Source organism: Acomys minous (genome assembly GCF_964271855.1).
Source record: "Acomys minous genome assembly, chromosome: 14".
In the NCBI taxonomy this organism is placed as follows: domain Eukaryota; kingdom Metazoa; phylum Chordata; class Mammalia; order Rodentia; family Muridae; genus Acomys; species Acomys minous.
The window spans coordinates 106,487,163-106,507,002 of NC_140496.1; the positions used below are offsets into that span (position 1 = coordinate 106,487,163).

General features: G+C 46.0%; 1 protein-coding gene across 1 annotated transcript in view; it reads left to right on the top strand.

The window, feature by feature from the left end:
- PIGK (phosphatidylinositol glycan anchor biosynthesis class K) overlaps positions 1–19,840 on the top strand; it is an 86,931-nt gene that overhangs the window by 38,112 nt on the left and 28,979 nt on the right. The window contains exon 10 of the mRNA XM_084755232.1: positions 16,145–16,229. Coding sequence (XP_084611358.1) covers positions 16,145–16,229 — 85 coding nt within the window. The remainder of the gene's footprint in view (positions 1–16,144; positions 16,230–19,840) is intronic.

The following is a 19,840-nucleotide window of genomic DNA, read 5'->3' on the forward strand; positions in this document are numbered from 1 at the left end:
CAAACTCACAGATACCTGCCTGCCTCTGCCTCCCTGCTGCTGGGATTACAGGATCCAACTGTTTTTCAATGTGATTGTTACTTTGTATCCCACAGATAATCACTCCATATCCTTTCTCTCTTGTTTTCTTTTAGCAATTCTGAGGAGTAATAAATAGCCCATAGTGGTTTAATTTGAATATTTAATGACTAAAAGTACTGGGCATAATTTTATTTACTGGTCATCCATACATCTTTCATAAAAAAATCTTTTGAAGTCGTTTGCTCATTTTCAAAAATATTGGTTTGTCTCCACCATTAAATGATGACAGTTCTCCTTGTGTTCTGGACACAAGCTCTTTTTCAGATACTTGAGTCACAAAGGGCTGTCTTCAGCCTTTGGCTCATGGTTCATTTTAGAGGCTCACTGTTGGTTGGCTTATCAACTTGCTCTATGTTTAGTGCCTTCTGGGAGTCACAGAGACTCTAGAACTTTATAGCTTCAATAATTGAGCATCTGATCCACTTTCAGTTGATTTTTGAGTATGATGTGAGGTTGTGGCTGAAATTCATTTTGCTTATGAGTCAGCTCGCTAGTTTCTTAAGGAAATCCCACTGGGATTTTGATTGAGATTTGCTTGACTCTGTTAGTTTGGGAAAAATGGCTAGCAACAATGGCTTTTACAGTCTGTGCACACTTCCCAACAGTTATTTGGGTAATTATCATCTGTGTGTTTACAGTTTATTTTTCTAACTATCCCTTTCTAGGGGAATCGTATTGGCTTGGTGTTACTGAACCAAACCCTATTAGAAACGCCAGCAGAGTCTCCTTTGACCAGGCACTGACAGCTTGGTTCCACATAAATTACTATATGCATTCCAACAAATGTGTATCTACTATGAATTAAATCAGAAGTTAGGTATGTGTTTCATGGAACATATCTGAGTGTAGCTTGACCACTGAGTGAGCGAGGGGATGCTATCACAGGGTGAGTGAGGGGATGCTATCACAGGGTGAGCGTGGGGATGCCGTCACAGGGTGAGCGTGGGGATGCCGCCACAGGGTGAGCGAGGGGATGCTTTCACAGGGTGAGCGAGGGGATGCCGCCACAGGGTGAGCGAGGGGATGCTTTCACAGGGTGAGCGAGGGGATGCCGCCACAGGGTGAGCGAGGGGGTGCTTTCACAGGGTGAGCGAGGGGATGCCGCCACAGGGTGAGCGAGGGGATGCCGTCACAGGGTGAGCGAGGGGATGCTGTCATAGAAGGTGTCTCTCTGACCTCTGCGCACTACTGTATTGCAAAGAGGGTAATAGATCTGCATCCCTGTGTCCCTATATTTCCCTCAGCATCGTCCTTGGCCATCTGTTTATCATCGTATGACAGTCTGTCACTCTTGTTATCTCAGATTCTATTAAAATGAAACTGGGGAAATTAGGTGATTCATTTGATTTACAAAGACACAGAACTAATAAGGAAGTGAACAATTTTGTTATTGTGCAAACATAAAATTCTTATTATAGCTTCAAAATGCACTTATCATTTCATAAATGTTATAGTAATTTATTTTGCCACCTATGGAGACCGTTAGCATACATGACATTGCTTTGGGACTTCTGAGAAGGCAGTGTGTGATCAGTGCAGCTCTAAGTTGCTGCTTCTCGTCATGGAAATTCAGCATGCTCAAGAGGCGTGGCAGATATCCTGTATGCCAGCATTACAGACTCCAGCTAACGTTTGCTCACGTTGCAGAACATATCAGAGCAAGCTGGCTTTTCTTAAAACACTAAATGTTAGAATTTAAAAGTTGAAATTGTGTTCAGTATAGAAATGGTGTGATTCTCTGGCGTCTGTCCCTGGGGAGGCTCTCAGGGAAGTGCTGGGTTTCATCACTAGTCTCTAAGGCTTCCCTCAGCTATTTGCCTCTGCCCCCCACACCCCTGGTTGTCATATTAAGTGTGGCACTGCTTCATTATGTGGGGAGTATTACAGTGTAGTAGCCACCCCAAGTCCCTGGATTCAAACCCTGTGCATTCACCAGCCGCACAAGCAGGGAAGACCACTTGCTTTTCCCAGGCTCAGTGGCCCTGTCTCATGGGGTCCTAAGGAATTAGCTTTGCCTGGGCTTATCAAGTAAAAAGCAAGACTCCATGCTTCACATGCAGCTAAGGGCTTGGTCATGTGGGCACGGAGAAAGCTGGTCACAGGCATTGACAGAACGCTGCCTGTTCCCCACTCCACAGTTTGCTTAATTATCTGTTCTGCTGTTACTAACACCAACTAGTCATTTCATGTTTGCAGGGTCCCTCTTTGTAGAACTGGGCTCTTTGCACCAGAAGATGGCAGCAGTATTTCATGTTTGTACATGTGCAGCAGACCTTTCTCAAATGCAAGTGATGAGGTAGGCTTTAAATACACCGTGATGCTCCTGTCTCCACCCTGCTGGGACCTTTAATACTGAGTTGTCAGTTCAGTAAAGAGTGGTAGGGATTTCTCTGTGTATAATTTTTTGCAATAAAAAACAATACGTAATTTTACTTGTAAGAAAGCTAAAGCTATAGGGTATATTGCAATCACCACACTTTAGAATCTTTTAATATGTTAGTTTTCATATTAGTTTGGTAATTGCTTAAACAAGAAATTGAAGGTCAAAAATCATGTTTGTTTGAGGACTATTTGTTATTATTTAATAATGTACAATCTTTAACTTAATGGGGGAAAGTAGATTGGGTTTTTTAAAGATTCACTTTATTAAATAAACACTAGGAGTGCAGTTTTTAGGTGATACAAGAGGCAGAATATATAATTGATAATAGTAATATCAGTCTGTAAACCCAGTTTAGAAATTGAGACCATAGTATGCCTTCGCCTGGGTCTCAGCTGTTCTCCAGGCTGGTGACTGCCAAGTCTCCTAGAAGCCACCCAAGGCAGCATGGCACAGTAGGAAAGTCATGGCAGGAATTGACTTGAAGCATTTTTACACTTGTTTGCTTTCCATCTTCAGACACATTCTTTAGTCTTCCTTAAACTTGGGTGTTTTATCTGGGAAATGGTGGTTTACTTTGTGCCTGTTCAGTATCATGAGGACTGAAGGGAACGCGTACAGTGAACATACTTGCAGTCTAACACTCTGCTGCCCTGGCCGCTCTTCCTTCAGTGTGGGGGCAGTGTGAGGGTAGCTGCGTTCTGTGGCCCCTCAAACAGTGACTCTATAGCGTCATGTGCATTTCCATCAGCCATGCCTCTTACTGCCCAACAGGAGTCCCTGCTAGTGTGCTCTTATACACGGTGGACGATGGGTAAAGCTATCTTAGGAGCGAGGGCTTAGTGGTGAGTGCTCACTGTGCAAGCATGCGGCCCTGAGCTTACATGCCCAGCACTAGTAAAAGGCACACGTGGCTGAGCATAGCTGTACCCCGGTGCTTGGGGAGTGTGGGGCTGGAGACAGGAGCATTGCTGGCGCTTGTTGGTCAGCCACCCTAACAGCAAGCAAACAAACCAACAACACTCACTCCACATTCAGTGAGAGACTATCTCAAGAGGATACTGCAGAGAGTTACACAGCAGGAGACCCCATGTCTCCTAAGGGGTGCACACCCCCACGCCTGCACACATGTGTACAACGCACACACACACAGGTCCAGTGTGCACAGTGCTGTCCACAGCACAGAAAGCAGGAGCAGAGCAGTTTCTCATCAGGGTTTTGCCTGCATCTGTTTTACTTCATCCAAGTCACAGTTTAGAGCATTGTCAGCTGTTGAGAGTGTTGGTTGTAATAGTCATGACTAACTGCCTGCAAGCTGCATTGTGGAAGAAAGAAGGCGCCTGGCCACAGGGGTGGTATTCTTCTTGGCCCTAACACCACACCCACTTCTTACTGCCACGTTTCTCTGCCTTGATGGACTCTTGTCTCTGTGGGACCCTGAACTCTAATAAGCCCTTCTTTCTTTAAACTGCCTTAGTCATGGCATCCGTCACAGCACCTAATGTACCTGTTTAGCTGGATGAAGTGAGGACCTAATCCGTTGAGACTTCACCTCAGGGAACATTGTTAGGGAGTGCTTTAAAACAGGCCGATTGGCTTTGTTCTAACCTCTGAAATCCAACAGCCTCAGCTTCTGATGTTTATATGTTCTACTCTGCTTTCTCAAGAGGTGAACAGCAAACCCAGCTAATGCAGGCTGTGGTCCCAGGCCAGCTGTGGCCGCATGGGGACTAAGTAGGAGTGAGGCTGATGATGCTTCTGCACTGCCTGCAGTGATGGGCCTCATTTACTTGCTTAAACTGTGTTGCCAACCAGAGGCTGAGAGTGAGTTGTGAGCAGTTTAAACTGGGTTTTATTAAATTAGTATATCAAGCTTATGGGGGCCAGGGGGAGCTTTTATTTTAAAGTCAGGAAAGTCAATGAGTCTGACTCTGGCACCGGTGCTTGCGCTGTTTGGAGCTCTCCTCATGTTGTTATCTCTGCCTGCATCTTGATGTGTTTTCTTTGTACTTTCTTCTGTTGGTTTCAGAGTCTCAGATCCTACAGATCCTACACCAAGGCCTTTGTTCCATTTTGAGTAAAGAATTGTGCAAGGTTGAGAATGATGGTTCCTGTTTCATTTTCCCACAGGTAGATGGTCTATTTCCCCAGGACTTTTCTGGGGACTACCCTTTTTCCGGTGGTGTTGTTGGTGGGGGTTTTGTTTGTTTGTTTTTAATGTGTGTTGGTGTTTGCCTCCCTGCATATCTGTGTGTGGGTGTGAAGGTGTCAGATTCCCTGTAACTGGAGTTACAGGCAAGTTTGAGCTGCCATGTAGATGCTGGGAATTGAACCCAGGTCCTCTGGAAGAGCGCCAGTGCTCTTAACTAGTGAGTCATCTCTCCAGCTGCTTTCCCCAGTGTTTTGACACCTTTGTCATAGCCTGGTGACCATGCCTGTGTCGGTGTATTTCTGGGTACTCCATTCTGCTCCACCGATGTATGTCTGCTTTCCTGCTGGTCCGTGCGTTGTCCCTCTAGAACAATTTGAGGCCAGCTGTTGAGACACCTCTAGCATAGTTCATTCTCCTCAGGATGGCTTGGGCTACTCGGGGGCTTTTGGTTTCCATTTAAATTTTAGGAATGTTTAGTGGATGCAGTAAAATCCTCCCAAGACAGTGCCTGGACACACAGAGTGACAACGGCGCCTACATAATGCCCTTATGTAGAGTGACAACTGCACCTGCACACTGTCCTCATGGAGAGTGACAGTCATGTCTGGACACTGTCCTCATGTAGAGTGACAGTCATGTCTGGACACTGTCCTCGAGAGTGACAGTCATGTCTGGACACTGTCCTCATGGGGAGTGACAGTCATGTCTGGACACTGCCCTCATGTGGAGTGACAGTCATGTCTGGACACTGTCCTCATGGAGAGTGACAGTCATGTCTGGACACTGTCCTCATGGAGAGTGACAGTCATGTCTGGACACTGTCCTCAAGAGTGACAGTCATGTCTGGACACTGCCCTCATGGAGAGTGACAGTCATGTCTGGACACTGTCCTCATGGAGAGTGACAGTCATGTCTGGACACTGTCCTCAAGAGTGACAGTCATGTCTGGACACTGTCCTCATGTAGAGTGACAGTCATGTCTGGACACTGTCCTCGAGAGTGACAGTCATGTCTGGACACTGTCCTCATGGGGAGTGACAGTCATGTCTGGACACTGCCCTCATGTGGAGTGACAGTCATGTCTGGACACTGTCCTCATGGAGAGTGACAGTCATGTCTGGACACTGTCCTCATGGAGAGTGACAGTCATGTCTGGACACTGTCCTCATGGAGAGTGACAGTCATGTCTGGACACTGTCCTCAAGAGTGACAGTCATGTCTGGACACTGCCCTCATGGAGAGTGACAGTCATGTCTGGACACTGTCCTCGACAGTGACAGTCATGTCTGGACACTGTCCTCGACAATGACAATCATGTCTGGACACTGCCCTCATGGAGAGTGACAGTCATGTCTGCACACTGCCCTCATGTAGAGTGACAGTCATGTCTGAACACTGTCCTCATGGGGAGTGACAGTCATGTCTGGACACTGTCCTCATGTGGAGTGACAGTCATGTCTGGACACTGTCCTCATGTGGAGTGACAGTCATGTCTGGACACTGTCCTCATGTGGAGTGACAGTCATGTCTGGACACTGTCCTCATGTGGAGTGACAGTCATGTCTGGACGCTGTCCTCATGGGGAGTGACAGTCATGTCTGGACACTGTCCTCGACAGTGACAGTCATGTCTGGACACTGTCCTCGACAGTGACAATCATGTCTGGACACTGCCTTCATGGAGAGTGACAGTCATGTCTGGACACTGCCCTCATGGAGAGTGACAGTCATGTCTGGACACTGTACTCGAGAGTGACAGTCATGTCTGGACACTGCCCTCATGGAGAGTGACAGTCATGTCTGGACACTGCCCTCATGTAGAGTGACAGTCATGTCTGGACACTGTCCTCATGTGGAGTGACAGTCATGTCTGGACACTGTCCTCATGTGGAGTGACAGTCATGTCTGGACACCACCCTCATACATAGTAACAAAATGGAATCTTGTCTAAGTTGGCTCAGCTCCCATTGGAACTGATATCTCACCAAGATCGGCAGCTGGTCTGTGGGTGTATCGGCTGTGGTTTGGCCTGCTGAGGTGGCTCTCCCTTATCACAAGGCCCGCTGGACTTACCTTCTGAGCAGAGCTTCTGTCCCCTTCCTGCCCCTCCCCGCTCACCTGGGGACCAGGAGGGCCGAGCCTGGCTGTTCTGTCTGTTGCCTGCATTCTTAGCATTTGTTCCCTGTTCTCTTACCACCTTCCTTGGTTTCTTAAGTTCTTTGTCTCCCTAGAATAGTCTGATCTTACAGGGACTTTCCTTAACCATATAATGGACAGGCAGTTTTTAATTTGGCACATTACCTGCAACTCTTGTAAAGTTTAAAAGTTTTCTTTCCTCATACCAAAACTGTGTGCATTCAGAGTGTGTCCCATTAGAGTGTCATGGGAACCCAGCATGTGTCGGTCTGTCACCTACTGTGTGTCTCTGAGCGGCTGCTGATGCATGCTTCAGGCATGAGTGTGGGATACATGGAGTTGTAACTGCTATAGCTGCTTTGCGTAAACATGATGTATAGATTTCAAGTCACATTTACCTAAAGGGAGAGTTCTAACTTATGCTAAAAGTAAGTGAAGTCCACACTGTAATACAGATTTTCTAAGCTACAGAAAATGACTGGAATTCATCTTGTATAGCTTTGCTATTAAAGTTTTTTTTTTCTTTGAAAATTAGCCATAGTAAAACCATGACATCCCAGAAATCAGGTGCCTTTTGGTTATGAGTGCATGAACGCCACCAGTGAGTTTCTATAAGTCATCCCACTTTACCTCAGATATGAAAGCACAGCCAACTCTCCGAGCTTTTGGCATTGAGCTTCCAGTTCCCTCTGAAGGGAACATTTCCCAGTGAGAGGACTCTGCTACTGTAGGTGAGGTCGAAAGGCTGTTTGAGTTAATGTGACGACTACTCCGCTGGCTTGCCATCAGGGCTTTTGCTGACCAGATGTTTTTGAATTCATGTAAAATACTTAGAGATGCAACTAGTAAACATGTCCTTTATTTATTTTTTATTTTTTACAAAGTTGAACTGCCAAGAAAGCACATGCTCCGTGGAGAACATGGCAGGCCTTTCTGTTCTGCCTCCCTTTAATGGAAGGAGCGTGGCTTCCTCCAGTTCTCCGTCATGATATTGACACAAAACTCAACTTCAGTCTGTTTTTGTAAAGCTTTTTGGATTTCTTTGAGAGAGGGCATCAGTGGGCAAGGCTGTCTCCAGATGGCAGAGGAGCTTCCAGAGTGCCATTTCCTTCTTGGTCCAACTCTTGCTGTGTCCAAATGCACTTTATCCACATGTGCCTCCAGGGGAGTCCTCGTCCCTCATCCTGCTCTTGGCGCATTTGTGGACAGAAAATATCTGCACGAACCAATTGCTTAAAAGTAGCTTTGAAGAGAAGCCATCAGAGATCCTCACCTCCCTGGAAGATAGCTAAGGAGTGTTCTGTGAAAGCGTCTAAGTAGTGTCACTGCAGGACTACGGCAGAATGATTCCATATGAGGGCCAGGGAGTATGGTTTTTTAAATTTTTAAAATTAATTTATTCATATTACATCTCAATTGTTAGCCCTTCCCCTGTTTCCTCCCATTCTTCCCTCCATCCCACTTCCCCCCTTCTCCCCTCCCCGGCGTCTGTGATTGAGGGAGACCTCCTCCCCTATATATGCTCTTAGAATGTCGAGTCTCTTCTTGAGTATGTTTTATATATTACATATAGTGTTATTTACTAGAAAGCATAGGCAACATTAGCTGTTATCCACCTGGATATATCTTCAAAGATGTCCATCATCTTTATGGAGATTATTAACTACTATAAGATTACTTGTAGAACATAGAGCCATGCAAGTCATGGAGGGTGGGTCGTGTTCAGAGACACGCATGTGCTAAAGTCACATAACGTAGCCTGTTGTATATATAACTTCTCTCAGATTCCTGGTGTTTAGTAAATGCCCAGCACTGTTCCGGGAGCTCTGAAACCATCCTCTTGTTTAATCCTCAGGACGGCTGCAGGGTTTGGAGGTGTTTTACGGGCACTCCAGTGAAGGGTTAGTAACGGGAGGCACTAGCTCTCAGCTCTTAGCCATGACTGTGCTCTGTCCTTCTAGGACACCATGGAGCTTGCGGTCACATTCCATGGATTGGTATAGGCGCAGCAATAGCCAAGGCCGTTGAGTGGACTGAGGACCATGGGAAGCAGTGGAGGTAGAAGAAAGATACTGTGTCTCATGCTGAGATGTTCTCCATCAAGGCTGTGGTGGTGCAAATAATGAGACGTTCCCTGAGTTCACTGAAGAAATAAGAGGCAGTTGTCAGCTGTGAGGAGATCCATGAGTAACAGTGGTGGTAGGTGGGACTCGGGAAAACAGCGCAGGGAACAAAGATGTCAAAAGGCTGAAGCAAGCAGCTGCTTTGCTCAGCAAAGTAGTAAGATGGAACTTTTCATCACACTGCTCTTGAAAGTACGGAATAAAGATGTGAATGTACACTGCACGGTGGTGGCGCACACCTTTAATCCCAGCACTCAGGAGGCAGAGGCAGGTGGATCTCTGTGAGTTCGAAGCCAGCCTGGTCTACAAAGTGAGTGTAGGACACCCAGGGCTACGCAAAGGAACCCTGTCTAAAAAAAAAAAAACCAAAAACAAAAACAAAAACAAAAACATCAGCAAGCTAGAGAATGCCTTTCTGATTTAGAAGGAAAAGACATCACTTCTACCTAAAGCATAGCTAACAAGGGAAAAAAATGCTGGCTTACCCAAACAACTTTAAATATATATAGTCAAAACAAAAAAACCCCAAACAAACAAACAAACAAAATCCTAGGAGAGTGTCAGGGCCAAGGACTTGAGCGTGCATGCCTAGGCATCTCTCTCTAGATCATGGAGATAACTTCTGTTGACTCTTAGAAACAACTTTGTCTCTATTCTTAAGGATTTCCTACATTTATACAATAAACATAACCACATCTACCTCAATTTACCCTTCCTGCTCCCTCACATTGTCCGTAACAACACGTCCCCCTCCCAACTTGCTGGTTTGGGGTAATCCTCCCAGTACCTCCTCAGTGAGAGGTGCGGCTGGAGAGCACCCCCTCTATGCTGGAACTTTGGCTGGCTTGCTCTTGTGCAGCTAGCACAGCTGCCCTACGGTCATGAGTGAGGTGGCCATGTCATGTCCAGAAGACAGCATTTCGCAGCATCTTATTCTCCATCCCTTTTATTGTTGCCACCTTCACTTTCATGTTATTTCCTGAGCCGTGATGGTGCTAGGTGGATACAGATGCACACTTAGGACAGTGTGTGTTACTCTCTGAGCCGTGGTGGTGCTGGGTGGATACGGATGCACACTTAGGACAGTGTGTGTTACTCTCTGAGCCGTGGTGGTGCTGGGTGGATACGGATGCACACTTAGGACAGTGTGTGTTACTCTCTGAGCCGTGGTGGTGCTGGGTGGATACAGATGCACACTTAGGACAGTGTGTGTTACTCTCTGAGCCGTGATGGTGCTGGGTGGATACAGATGCACACTCAGTACAGTGTGTGTTACTCTCTGAGCCGTGATGGTGCTGGGTGGATATGGATGCTCACTTAGGACTGAGCACTCAGTCTTTTACTCAGCAGTCTGATCAGCTGTCTGTCTCTCCACCTCTGCAAAAAGAAACTTCTCTGCTCAGGGCTGGGAGCAGCCCCTGTGTATGGGTAGAAGCCTAGTATTCAAAAGGCAGGTTGACATCAGGACCACTTAATAAATGACAATAGGGGCTCTCCCCTAGGGCCCTTGACCTCCCTAGCTTATAGTGTCAGGCATGAAATCCCTCCTGTGGAGCAGGCCTCACACCAGTCAGAGAGCACTTGGTTCCCCTACAACTGTCATGCCACTGCTGCCTCTGCGGAGCATCCTGCCCCTCAGGTTGCTCCTGTGGCATGCGGCATCAGCTCTTCCCCAGCAGCCTGTGTGGCACCTTCTGAGTGTGAAAGCTATCCCAGTCACCTTGAGGTTCATCCTCTCTGTCCTTTGGACATGTATGTATTGCCTTCAGCAGCAGGGTCTTCCTGTCAACCACGGGCAATGACAACAGCTTCTCTGTGTTGGAGACACGTGCAGCTCTGTGACCAGTAACTTGAGGAAGGTGTCCTACACCTTGTCCACCCAGGCACGGTAGTTCCACATAAACTCTTTGTTTTTAAATTATATTTTGAAATTAGCTTACTAGCTAGCAGGGTCTCATAGACTTTCATGTATGCCCCCCTTCCTTTGGCTTAGCATCCTCCCAGATGTTCCCTGGACTCTGTATCCTTCCCACTAAAGTCTTTCCACGCCCGGTGTTCTGCCTCTCCACTTTATGTACAATCTACCATGTCCCCTCCTTAACATGTCCCCTCCTAGAGGCTCCTTTCTAGACTCCTGGCTTCTACTTGTGCTAAAGTTAAGCTCACTTCAGGCTGAATCACCATGTTCGTGTGAGCGTGTAGAGTTTGTCTTTCCACACCTGAGGGCCTCACTCCATTTACTGGAAGAGTTCATGATTTCTTTTTCCATACACGACATATATGTACCACAGTTTTTAAAAGATTTAATTTGTTGTTATTTGTTGTGTGTATCTGTGTGTGTGCACACGCGCGTGTGTGCGTGTGCGCATGAGTGTAGGTGCCCACAGAGTTGAGGAGAGGCCATCAGGGTCCCTGGAGCTGGAGTTTCAGATCGCTGTGAACTTGGTTCCTATGCAAGAGCAATATATGCTCTTACCACCGACTCAGTGCTTCCGCCCTGCACACGGTTTCCTTGTGTGTGCATTTATTGATGGGCATTGAGCAGTGGAGAGAGGTGTGCAAGTGTCTTACAGTAGGATTTCGGGTCCTTTGGGTCTAGAGCTGTGAGCAGGATAACTGAGTCTTCTCACGGTTCTCTTTCTGGTTTCCAGGGGGTGAAACCTTCAGGCATTTGCAAATGGCGACTGTAGTTTACACATCCACCAACAATGTAGAAGTGGTCCTCTTTCCCCACATCATGCCAGCATTTTTCTCACTTGAATTCTTCTTGACAATGGCCATTTTGACTGTTGTGAAATGGATTCTCTTTTATTTTATTTTATTTATTTATTATTATGCATACAGTGTTTTTGCCTGCATGTACACCTGCACACCAAAAGAGAGCACTAGATCTCATTATAGATGGTTGTGAGCCACCATGTGGTTGCTGGGAATTGAACTCAGGACCTTTGGAAGAGTATACAGTGCTCTTAACTTCTTTTTTTGTTTGTTTGTTTGTTTGTTTGTTTGTTTGTTTGGTTTTTCGAGACAAGGTTTCTCTGTGTAGCCTTGGCTGTCCTGGACTCACTTTGTAGACCAGGCTGGCCTCGAACTCACAGCGATCCGCCCGCCTCTGCCTCCCGAGTGCTGGGATTAAAGGCGTGCGCCATCACGCCCGGCTCAGTGCTCTTAACTTCTGAGCCATCTCTCCAGCCCATGAAATGGATTCTTTTTTTTTTTTTTTTTTTTTTTTTTTGGTTTTTCGAGACAGGGTCTCTCTGTGTAGCCTTGGCCGTCCTGGACATGAAATGGATTCTTAAAGTGGTTTTAATCTGCATTTCCCTAGTGGCTGAGGATGCTGCACACCTTTAAAAGTGTTTCCCATCCAGTTGTAATTACTTGAATATGTTGAAAATACAGTAGAGGATGGGATAGAAAATTTTCTGTGCCTTTAACATATATTACTCATATATAATTTAATTAATTTACTATATATACCTTACTTTGCTTCTCTAATACATATTTTAGTTTCAAGTAATTATTTTGTGTGGTCTTGTTTAATAGTTGTACCAAATGTTGGGTTAGGAACTGCTTATGGAATTTCTTCCTACTGTCCTAGATAAAGTGTTTTGAATTATTTATTGATTTCATTTTTAGCAGCAGGGAACCACATCTCATCTTTCCTGTTCCTACAGTTATTTTCAATTCTTAGAAGAATGCTTTGGCCTTTAGTCCCCAGTAAGCTATGCCATTTTATACAGGAATGATCTGAGTTCAGCACGGCCTTATGGGAGGAAGTGCACTCTTGTCAGAGACGGCCTCAGGTGCGGGCACTGTGAGTGATTTTTGAGTGTTGCTTTAGGAGGGCTTGAGTAGCACTGTAAGGAAAATGTTTGAGGTGACTAGGCATGTATGAAGGAGAAAATGGGGACACAGAAGAAGGGGATTATAAAGTGATTCTGTGAGCTTCTCCTGCTCTGTTTTCTCTATCTACACAGAGGGTTTGCTCAGTATTTTAATCAGCTTCGTCACAGGTTGTAGCATTGCTGTGTTGGATTCAAGATCCTTTCACAGTAAACAGGCTTGACTTGTATCTGTGAAACGTGATGTCTACGACAGAGTGACATAAGAACTGCATGGCCCTCCGTCAGAACTGCTCCTGAAATCGTGTCAGCAGATCTTAGTGGAGGGTCTGGGAAAGTGAAAATGGAAGGCATCACCTTTGGAGGCCATGAGTGTATGAGAGCTCCCAGAACGTTAAGTAAAAGGAATGACTTTAAGAAAGCGAACTTAAATGATTTGTAAGAGACAAAATTTAGTTCTTTTGGGGGTTTCAGCCATGTGTAAGTTGAAATGAGTACCAGTTTTCTCAGAGTTAAACTAGTGATTAGAGAGTTTGGTGACATCAAAAGCAGTGATTCTGTGAGAACAGAAACCATGATGAGGAGGAGGTGGTGCCCTTGAGGACGTGGAGGAAAACAGGAAAGTAGATGACGACAATGAGGGGCTTTATGAAAGCAAGGGAGTATTTAAAATACCACTGTGCCCCTCTGCTGCTACATGCTGTACGTTATTAAATACGCTGCAGTTCATTGTAGCTACAGCAGAGGGTGCCCGTGAGCTGAGAGCGTTCCCTTGCAAGCTAGCTAGTTTGTCTCCTCTGTCCTCCAACTCCAGATAAATGGCCACTGCTAATCCCAGGAAAGCCAACATAAATAATCCTCAACAGAAAAAGACTCCAGCCAACGTACAGAGTTAATACGCGAATAAAACAGACACCTTCAGTGAATGAAAGCAAAAATAGAAGAGTTGAGGAGATGACTTAGTCACTAAAGTTATGCAAGTGTAAGGAACCGAGTTCAATCCCCAGGACCCTCATAACGAAGCTGGAATCCAGCCCTGGGGAGGCAGACACAGTGGACTCTTGGGGGGTGAGGATGGATGGAATATGAGCAGTGTATTAAAGGAGCATCTGTCCTATGCGAGAACACCCTGGCCAGCCCGCTGGAAAGTCACGACTGAGAGATGAGCAACAGGGACGTCTGAGGTAGAACCCGACTGGACTCAGGAAAGAAACTGACACAAAATCAACTCAGAAGCAAAAGCTAAATTACAAGGCAGCCAAGGGAGGTACGCATTACCAAAAGTTAGCTGAAAGGAATAGAGACTAGAAAGAGTCAGGAAAATAACACTGGAATAAGAGGGAGGAAAAAGACCAGAGAGGCAATGTGGAGAAGGCCCATTATGTCCAGCTCAATGCTGAGACTAGAAAAGCAAATGGAAAATAAACAGAAATAGCATTAAAACCACCGTGGAGCTCTCCTCAGAGCTCAGACGGAATCTCTGCGTTGAGAGTGCTGAGAGAACTGGTGGAGACCGCAGCCCTCGCCACACCTCCTCGGCCTCCACCTCAGCGTAAAGAGGGCGGAAATGGCCTGCGCCGCCGAGTAAGACATGATAATACAGAAGCAATAGAAGTTAAAGGTGCGTTACAGTGAAAGCTGTCCAGCTGGGCCGAGGCTCCAGCTCAGCTCCTGGAAGCAGTGTGCCACATGTGGAAGAGGACAGGTCTGTCCGGGGAACCCAAGAGCGGCTGTGAGACCGCTGATAGGAAGTTCCTGTCCTGTGCTACTGAGCTCCAGCGTGAACTACGCACTGTCCTTGGAAAGGTGGTGACACTGAGAAAGAAGGATTCAAATATATAATTGATGGATAAGTGCTGGGATATTTAAACGTGGGCTGTCATGATGTCTCAACTTTCAAATAGTTCAACAAAAAATTAAAAATTAGGAAATTACTAAAATCTTGTACAAGCTTCTTTTCTTTTAAAACATTTCTCTGTTTGACAGGTTCTCATGCATTAGAAGTTCTCTGTGTCCCCGAGATTGGCCTTGAACCCTGATCCTCCTGACATCATTTCCCAAGTGTTGGGACTAAATGTCTTAATTAGCGTTGTTGGTATAGTAATTGTACGCAGCAAGGTTGCATTATGGCAGTTTATACACGTGCATGGTGTCACCTTTGTTGTTTGTTTGTTCTGGTGATCTAGTGGGTTTCCTCATGGAAGTTTGCTGAACATGAGTGGGGATTTGTTTACAGAGTGTGTGCACCTTACAGCTACACAACTGTAGACAACTTCCCCATCAAATTCTAGCTCCCCATGCGGCCTAGTGAGGGTGGGGCTCCACGAGTGCCTGGCTTTTCCCAGGCAGGGTGCTGACAGCGCAGCCTTGCGGTTGGGATGCAGTGGCTGTGTCATGGTGGAAGTCAGCTTCCCACACTCTATCCCACTTCCTCTGACTCTTCCCTTCTTTCTGCTCCATCTTCCTCAGTGTTCCCCGAGCTCTGGAGGGGTCTCATGACTCCAGGGACTTTTCGGTCTTGGACAGACATGTGTGTTGGTTTGCACAATCTCCCCTTTTAGGAGAGACTTCATGGTCTTTGTGATTGCAGGTCTTGAGTCTTAGGCCAAGCTTATTCTGTATGATTTTTCAGGAAAAGTCAAAGTTTAGGCTTTTAAAATGTAATATTGTTACACAGATGCGTAGGAAAAGGGGTCAAAGAATGTTTCAGTGCAGTTAGGTCTCACTATATCCAGGGTTTCTTTCTTTTTAAGATGGTCAGTAATTTTTTTTTTAAACATACATGGAGGTTTTTAATTTTTTATTTTCAGGAAGTGACAAGGGAGAGCGGTGGAATATACAACCAAAAGCAAAAGGGCTACGTAGGAGAGAGGGGCGGACAAGGAGGGGTGTGGGTGAGTGCAGTAAGGAGTGAAAACAGCAGCAAAATGACGATGCGCATGTGAAGATGTCACAGGAAAGGCCAGTACTTTGTATGCTAACAAAAGACCCCAGTAAAACAAGCTGAAAGGTAAAGGGTCCACTCGATTGCACCTTGTATTTCATATCGCTTTAGTATGCATTATGTGAATTTTGCTTATCATTTTAAGTTTAGACCTTAAAGCTGGCTTTACACTTGCTGAGAAACCAGCCCTTCAGGAGCACCGGGCTCTAAAGTGCTAAAAGTCTCTAGTAAACAGGGTGGGCCTGGGTGGGCAGGACAGTAGGTGGCACCAGCTAATTTCATCACAGGATCACATGTAGTCTGAGCACTTCACTTTTCTGGTGGTGTCATTTAAATCCTTGTCATTTCACTTGGCAGCTTTTTACCAATAAACATTATTTCTGACAGTTGCATTAGATACATGGTAAGCACATGCCAGCGCTGCGTGTGTGATGCCTGCCGTGTGCCAGTGGCCTTTACCTGAATGTGTCTTCTTACTGCTTTCCAGTCTTAAGGAAGACGTGACGGCTGAGGAGCTCACGGAACCTCTCAAGTATGCCGAGCAGCTGCCGGTGGCTCAAATAATACACCAGGTTTGCTTCCCATTTGATTCTTTTGAAAGAAACGAATTTTTAATCACAGAAGGTAATTGCTTTAGTTAGGCTTTTCAGAATCAGGGTTTTCTGGCTAACGGTGCTGTGGGCTCGCACATTCTTCCTACTTGCCTGTTCCCCTTAGGTGAGCATTCCCATTGGCAGCTCAGTGTTGAAGGCAGTTTGCAGTGTAGCGTTAGAACTCCCAGTGAAACGCCAGGTAATAAAACCTCTTGTGCATTATTGCATATCAGAAAAGTTTAGTTTTAACCACTGTATGTGGTTCCCGCTGAGGAGGCTGAAAATGAATCATCAGTGTCGCTTTTTAGAGTAGCTGAGGAGAGGAAGCCATCCTGTGGCTCCTCTCCACCTTCCTCATCGTCAGCTGCTATGGAGCATCACTCTAAGGTCACTGGGCGCTTTGTTCATTTTCAGTTATGAGGACTCTGTCACCCTTCTGTGCAGTGATCCTCTGAGAACAGCTGTGCTGTGAGCACTGAACATGGATTCTGTGCTGTGACTGCCACAGCACGGACGTTCTGCCCTGCTCAGCAGGAATCAAATCTCTTCAGCTTGTTGGCTGGCCCGTGGGCCTAGAAGCATCTTCAGCTTCTCAGACGTTGGAAACATTAAGCATCTTCATGTGTCCAAACACCGCAGAGTTGGTGTTGATATTAGTACTAGAATTTTTCCTGTGTTTTTCTTTGTTTTTTTGTTTTGTTTTAGTCAGAAGAATTTTGGTTTAACATCTGTGGTTTGTTAGTAGTGCTAGTTCACATTTATTAAAAGAAAGAGGCTTTAATTGAACATTTCACTATATAGATAAAAATTCAATTTTAAAATTCTGCACAAATTTTAAAAGTGGTTGGAAACCTGCCCCTCTGGGGGCTCATCTGTGTATGGTAATCAAGGCCAGTTTATATGTCAGGAATTCCTAGGTTGTCGGAGCCTAAATGACCTAACAGTCTGCAAATGTCACATTTAAAATTCTGTCTTCATGCCTGACTCTCAGCATAAATGAATTAAACAGCAGAGCAGGCGGCAAGTCAATATGCTCTTAACAGCGAGAGAGCACTGAGACAGTGCTTTGCTCAGAATAGGTAAGTGGGATCTGCCCAGAGCTGGCACCTAGCATAAGACCTGGGCACAGAGCAGGAGTTAACCTCTAAGACAGCTGACCACAGGAGGTGTCAGGAACGCTGCTGTGATGCACAGGGGCCAGCCAACTGCCTCTTTCCCTAACAATTCAAGGTAAAACATTTGACCCTGGTAAAAGTGTTAGATTTGGGTTTTTTTCCTAGTATAAGAAATGGTATTAATTTAACACGAAATTATAAAAAATATAATTAAAATTCTGAATGATCAGTTGGGCATGGTAGTGTGCGCCTTTAATCTCTGCACTCAGGGAGGCAGAGACAGATGTGAGTTCGAGGCCAGCCTGGTCTACAAAGGCTACACAGAGAAATCTTGTCTCAAAAATACAAACAAACCAAAAACAAAAACAAAAACTGAATGATCAATCATTTTTTAAAAATCCCAATCTTTAAGAAATTCTACGTGGTAGGAACTTATTTTTATTAAACAAAATTAAGACATAGGCAGGAAACACCACCTTTAACAGCAGGTGTGTCATCCCTCCTCGGTTGTTCTCCTTTGTGGCAGTCTGTGATAGACATGGCTGCCTTTGCCCTCTCCCAGCAGGTTCATATATATTATCTATGTCCCTGCATGTCTGTGTAAGTATGTGCACATAAGTATGGGTGTCCCCAGAGGCGAGAAGAGGGTGTCAGATCCCTTGGAGCTAGTGTAGATAGGAAAGGTGGCAGAAATGCAAGGGTGAGGGTGCCTTTATGAGCAGAACACATGTGGCCAGAATAGGTCAGTTACCTGGTGAGCCAGATGACCTTATGAGCTAGTGGTCACCTGTGCTGAAGAACTTGCACCCTACATGGAATGTTCTGCAAAGCCTCTTGACTGGCTAGGACTGAGGTGATTGCGGGAAGGTTGGAATGTTGTGGAGCTGGAGTCAGGTTACCGTGGCTGCCTTTGGCTCCCTTCCTAGCCATTCATTGCCTGTGTGTGTCTGATCTACCAGCCTGTGACTATGAGGAAACACTAGGGTGGAACAGACCTCTAGTGTCCAGCAACCCTGAGCCATAAAGGGAGAATATTTTCCATGTCATAGCAACCACCAGCTTAGAGGACAGGTGCTTGTAGGAGGGTCTCAGAGAGCTGAGGGGATGCAATGCCGTAGAGAGGGATGGCTGCGCTGCATGCACGCACCCCACCCGCAGCTATGGAGAGGGAGGAGAGTCAGTTGAGCAGTATACAGGAACTCTGAGAGTTTCTCAGAGGCTGGATGCATTGAGCGCAGGTGGGCAGGGAGTTCACTTTATACATTCATTGAGATTAGTTACTGCCTATCAAGCTGCCAGGTGAACTCTGTCTCGGGAGGAGGGCTGCAGAGTTGCGCTCTGCACAAGCACGAGGATCCAATTTCAGTTCTCAGTGCTGTAGCTGTGAGGAGCGGGCACTACAGGGGTTTGCATAGCATAGCTGCAGGGAGCAAGACACATGGTGTCCTCTTCTGGCCTCTGTGAATGTCCCATGAGCACAGCCCCCCCCCACACACACACATATACAAATAAAATAAAGTAAAACTACAGTTTTGAACTTAGTTTGGGAGTCTCTGAGAAGGTTAAACAGAGTTCTCACCTGACCCAGTCATGCCAACATGGTTGTATGCCCAAGAGATCTAAAGACAGATGCTCACTGCGGCAGCCTATGGACAAGTGGACGCTGCCCAACACTGACCCGCTGGTAGCAGGTAAGCAGGAGACAGCAAGTACATCCAGACAGCACAGTAGTACTGAGCAAAAGGGCGAAGGTGCATATCACCTGATGCATGGATCCGCCTCATCAGCTGTAAGCCTTGTACTGTGAGCGAGGTCAGACATAAAATGCAAGTATAGTACCACATCTGTAGATTAAGGTTGGCCAGATCTGAAGGAAAGGGGATACAATGTCCCCTGCCAAGGACACAGGGTCTTTGTTTGTTTGTTTGTTTGTTTAGTAATAGAAATATTCTAAACGTAATGATGATTATTGCACAGCTCTGCAAGCACTGAACTTAAAAAGGTATATGCTATGGTGTGCCAGTATTTAATAAAGATGTTTGGGAACTTAAAAGCACCTATTTCGAGAAGAGAGCCAGGAAACAAGGCCTATGACCCTCTGCCGCCCTTCTTGAATGCCACAGGGTAGCCTTGCACGTGGTGTAGTGGACAGTGGCTGTACTCAAGGGAGCCCAGCTAAAGAATGAAGAAGCCTATGAGAGCCAGTGCAATGACATGTGGCAGACTCACCAAGTCCACGGCACACTGAGAACACACACAACACTCACCAAGTCCACGGCACACTGAGAACACACACAACACTCACCAAGTCCACGGCACACTGAGAACACACACAACACTCACCAAGTCCACAGCACACTGAGAACACACACAACACTCACCAAGTCCACGGCACACTGGGAACACACACAACACTCACCAAGTCCACGGCACACTGGGAACACACACTACAACACTCACTGTGTCCACGGCACA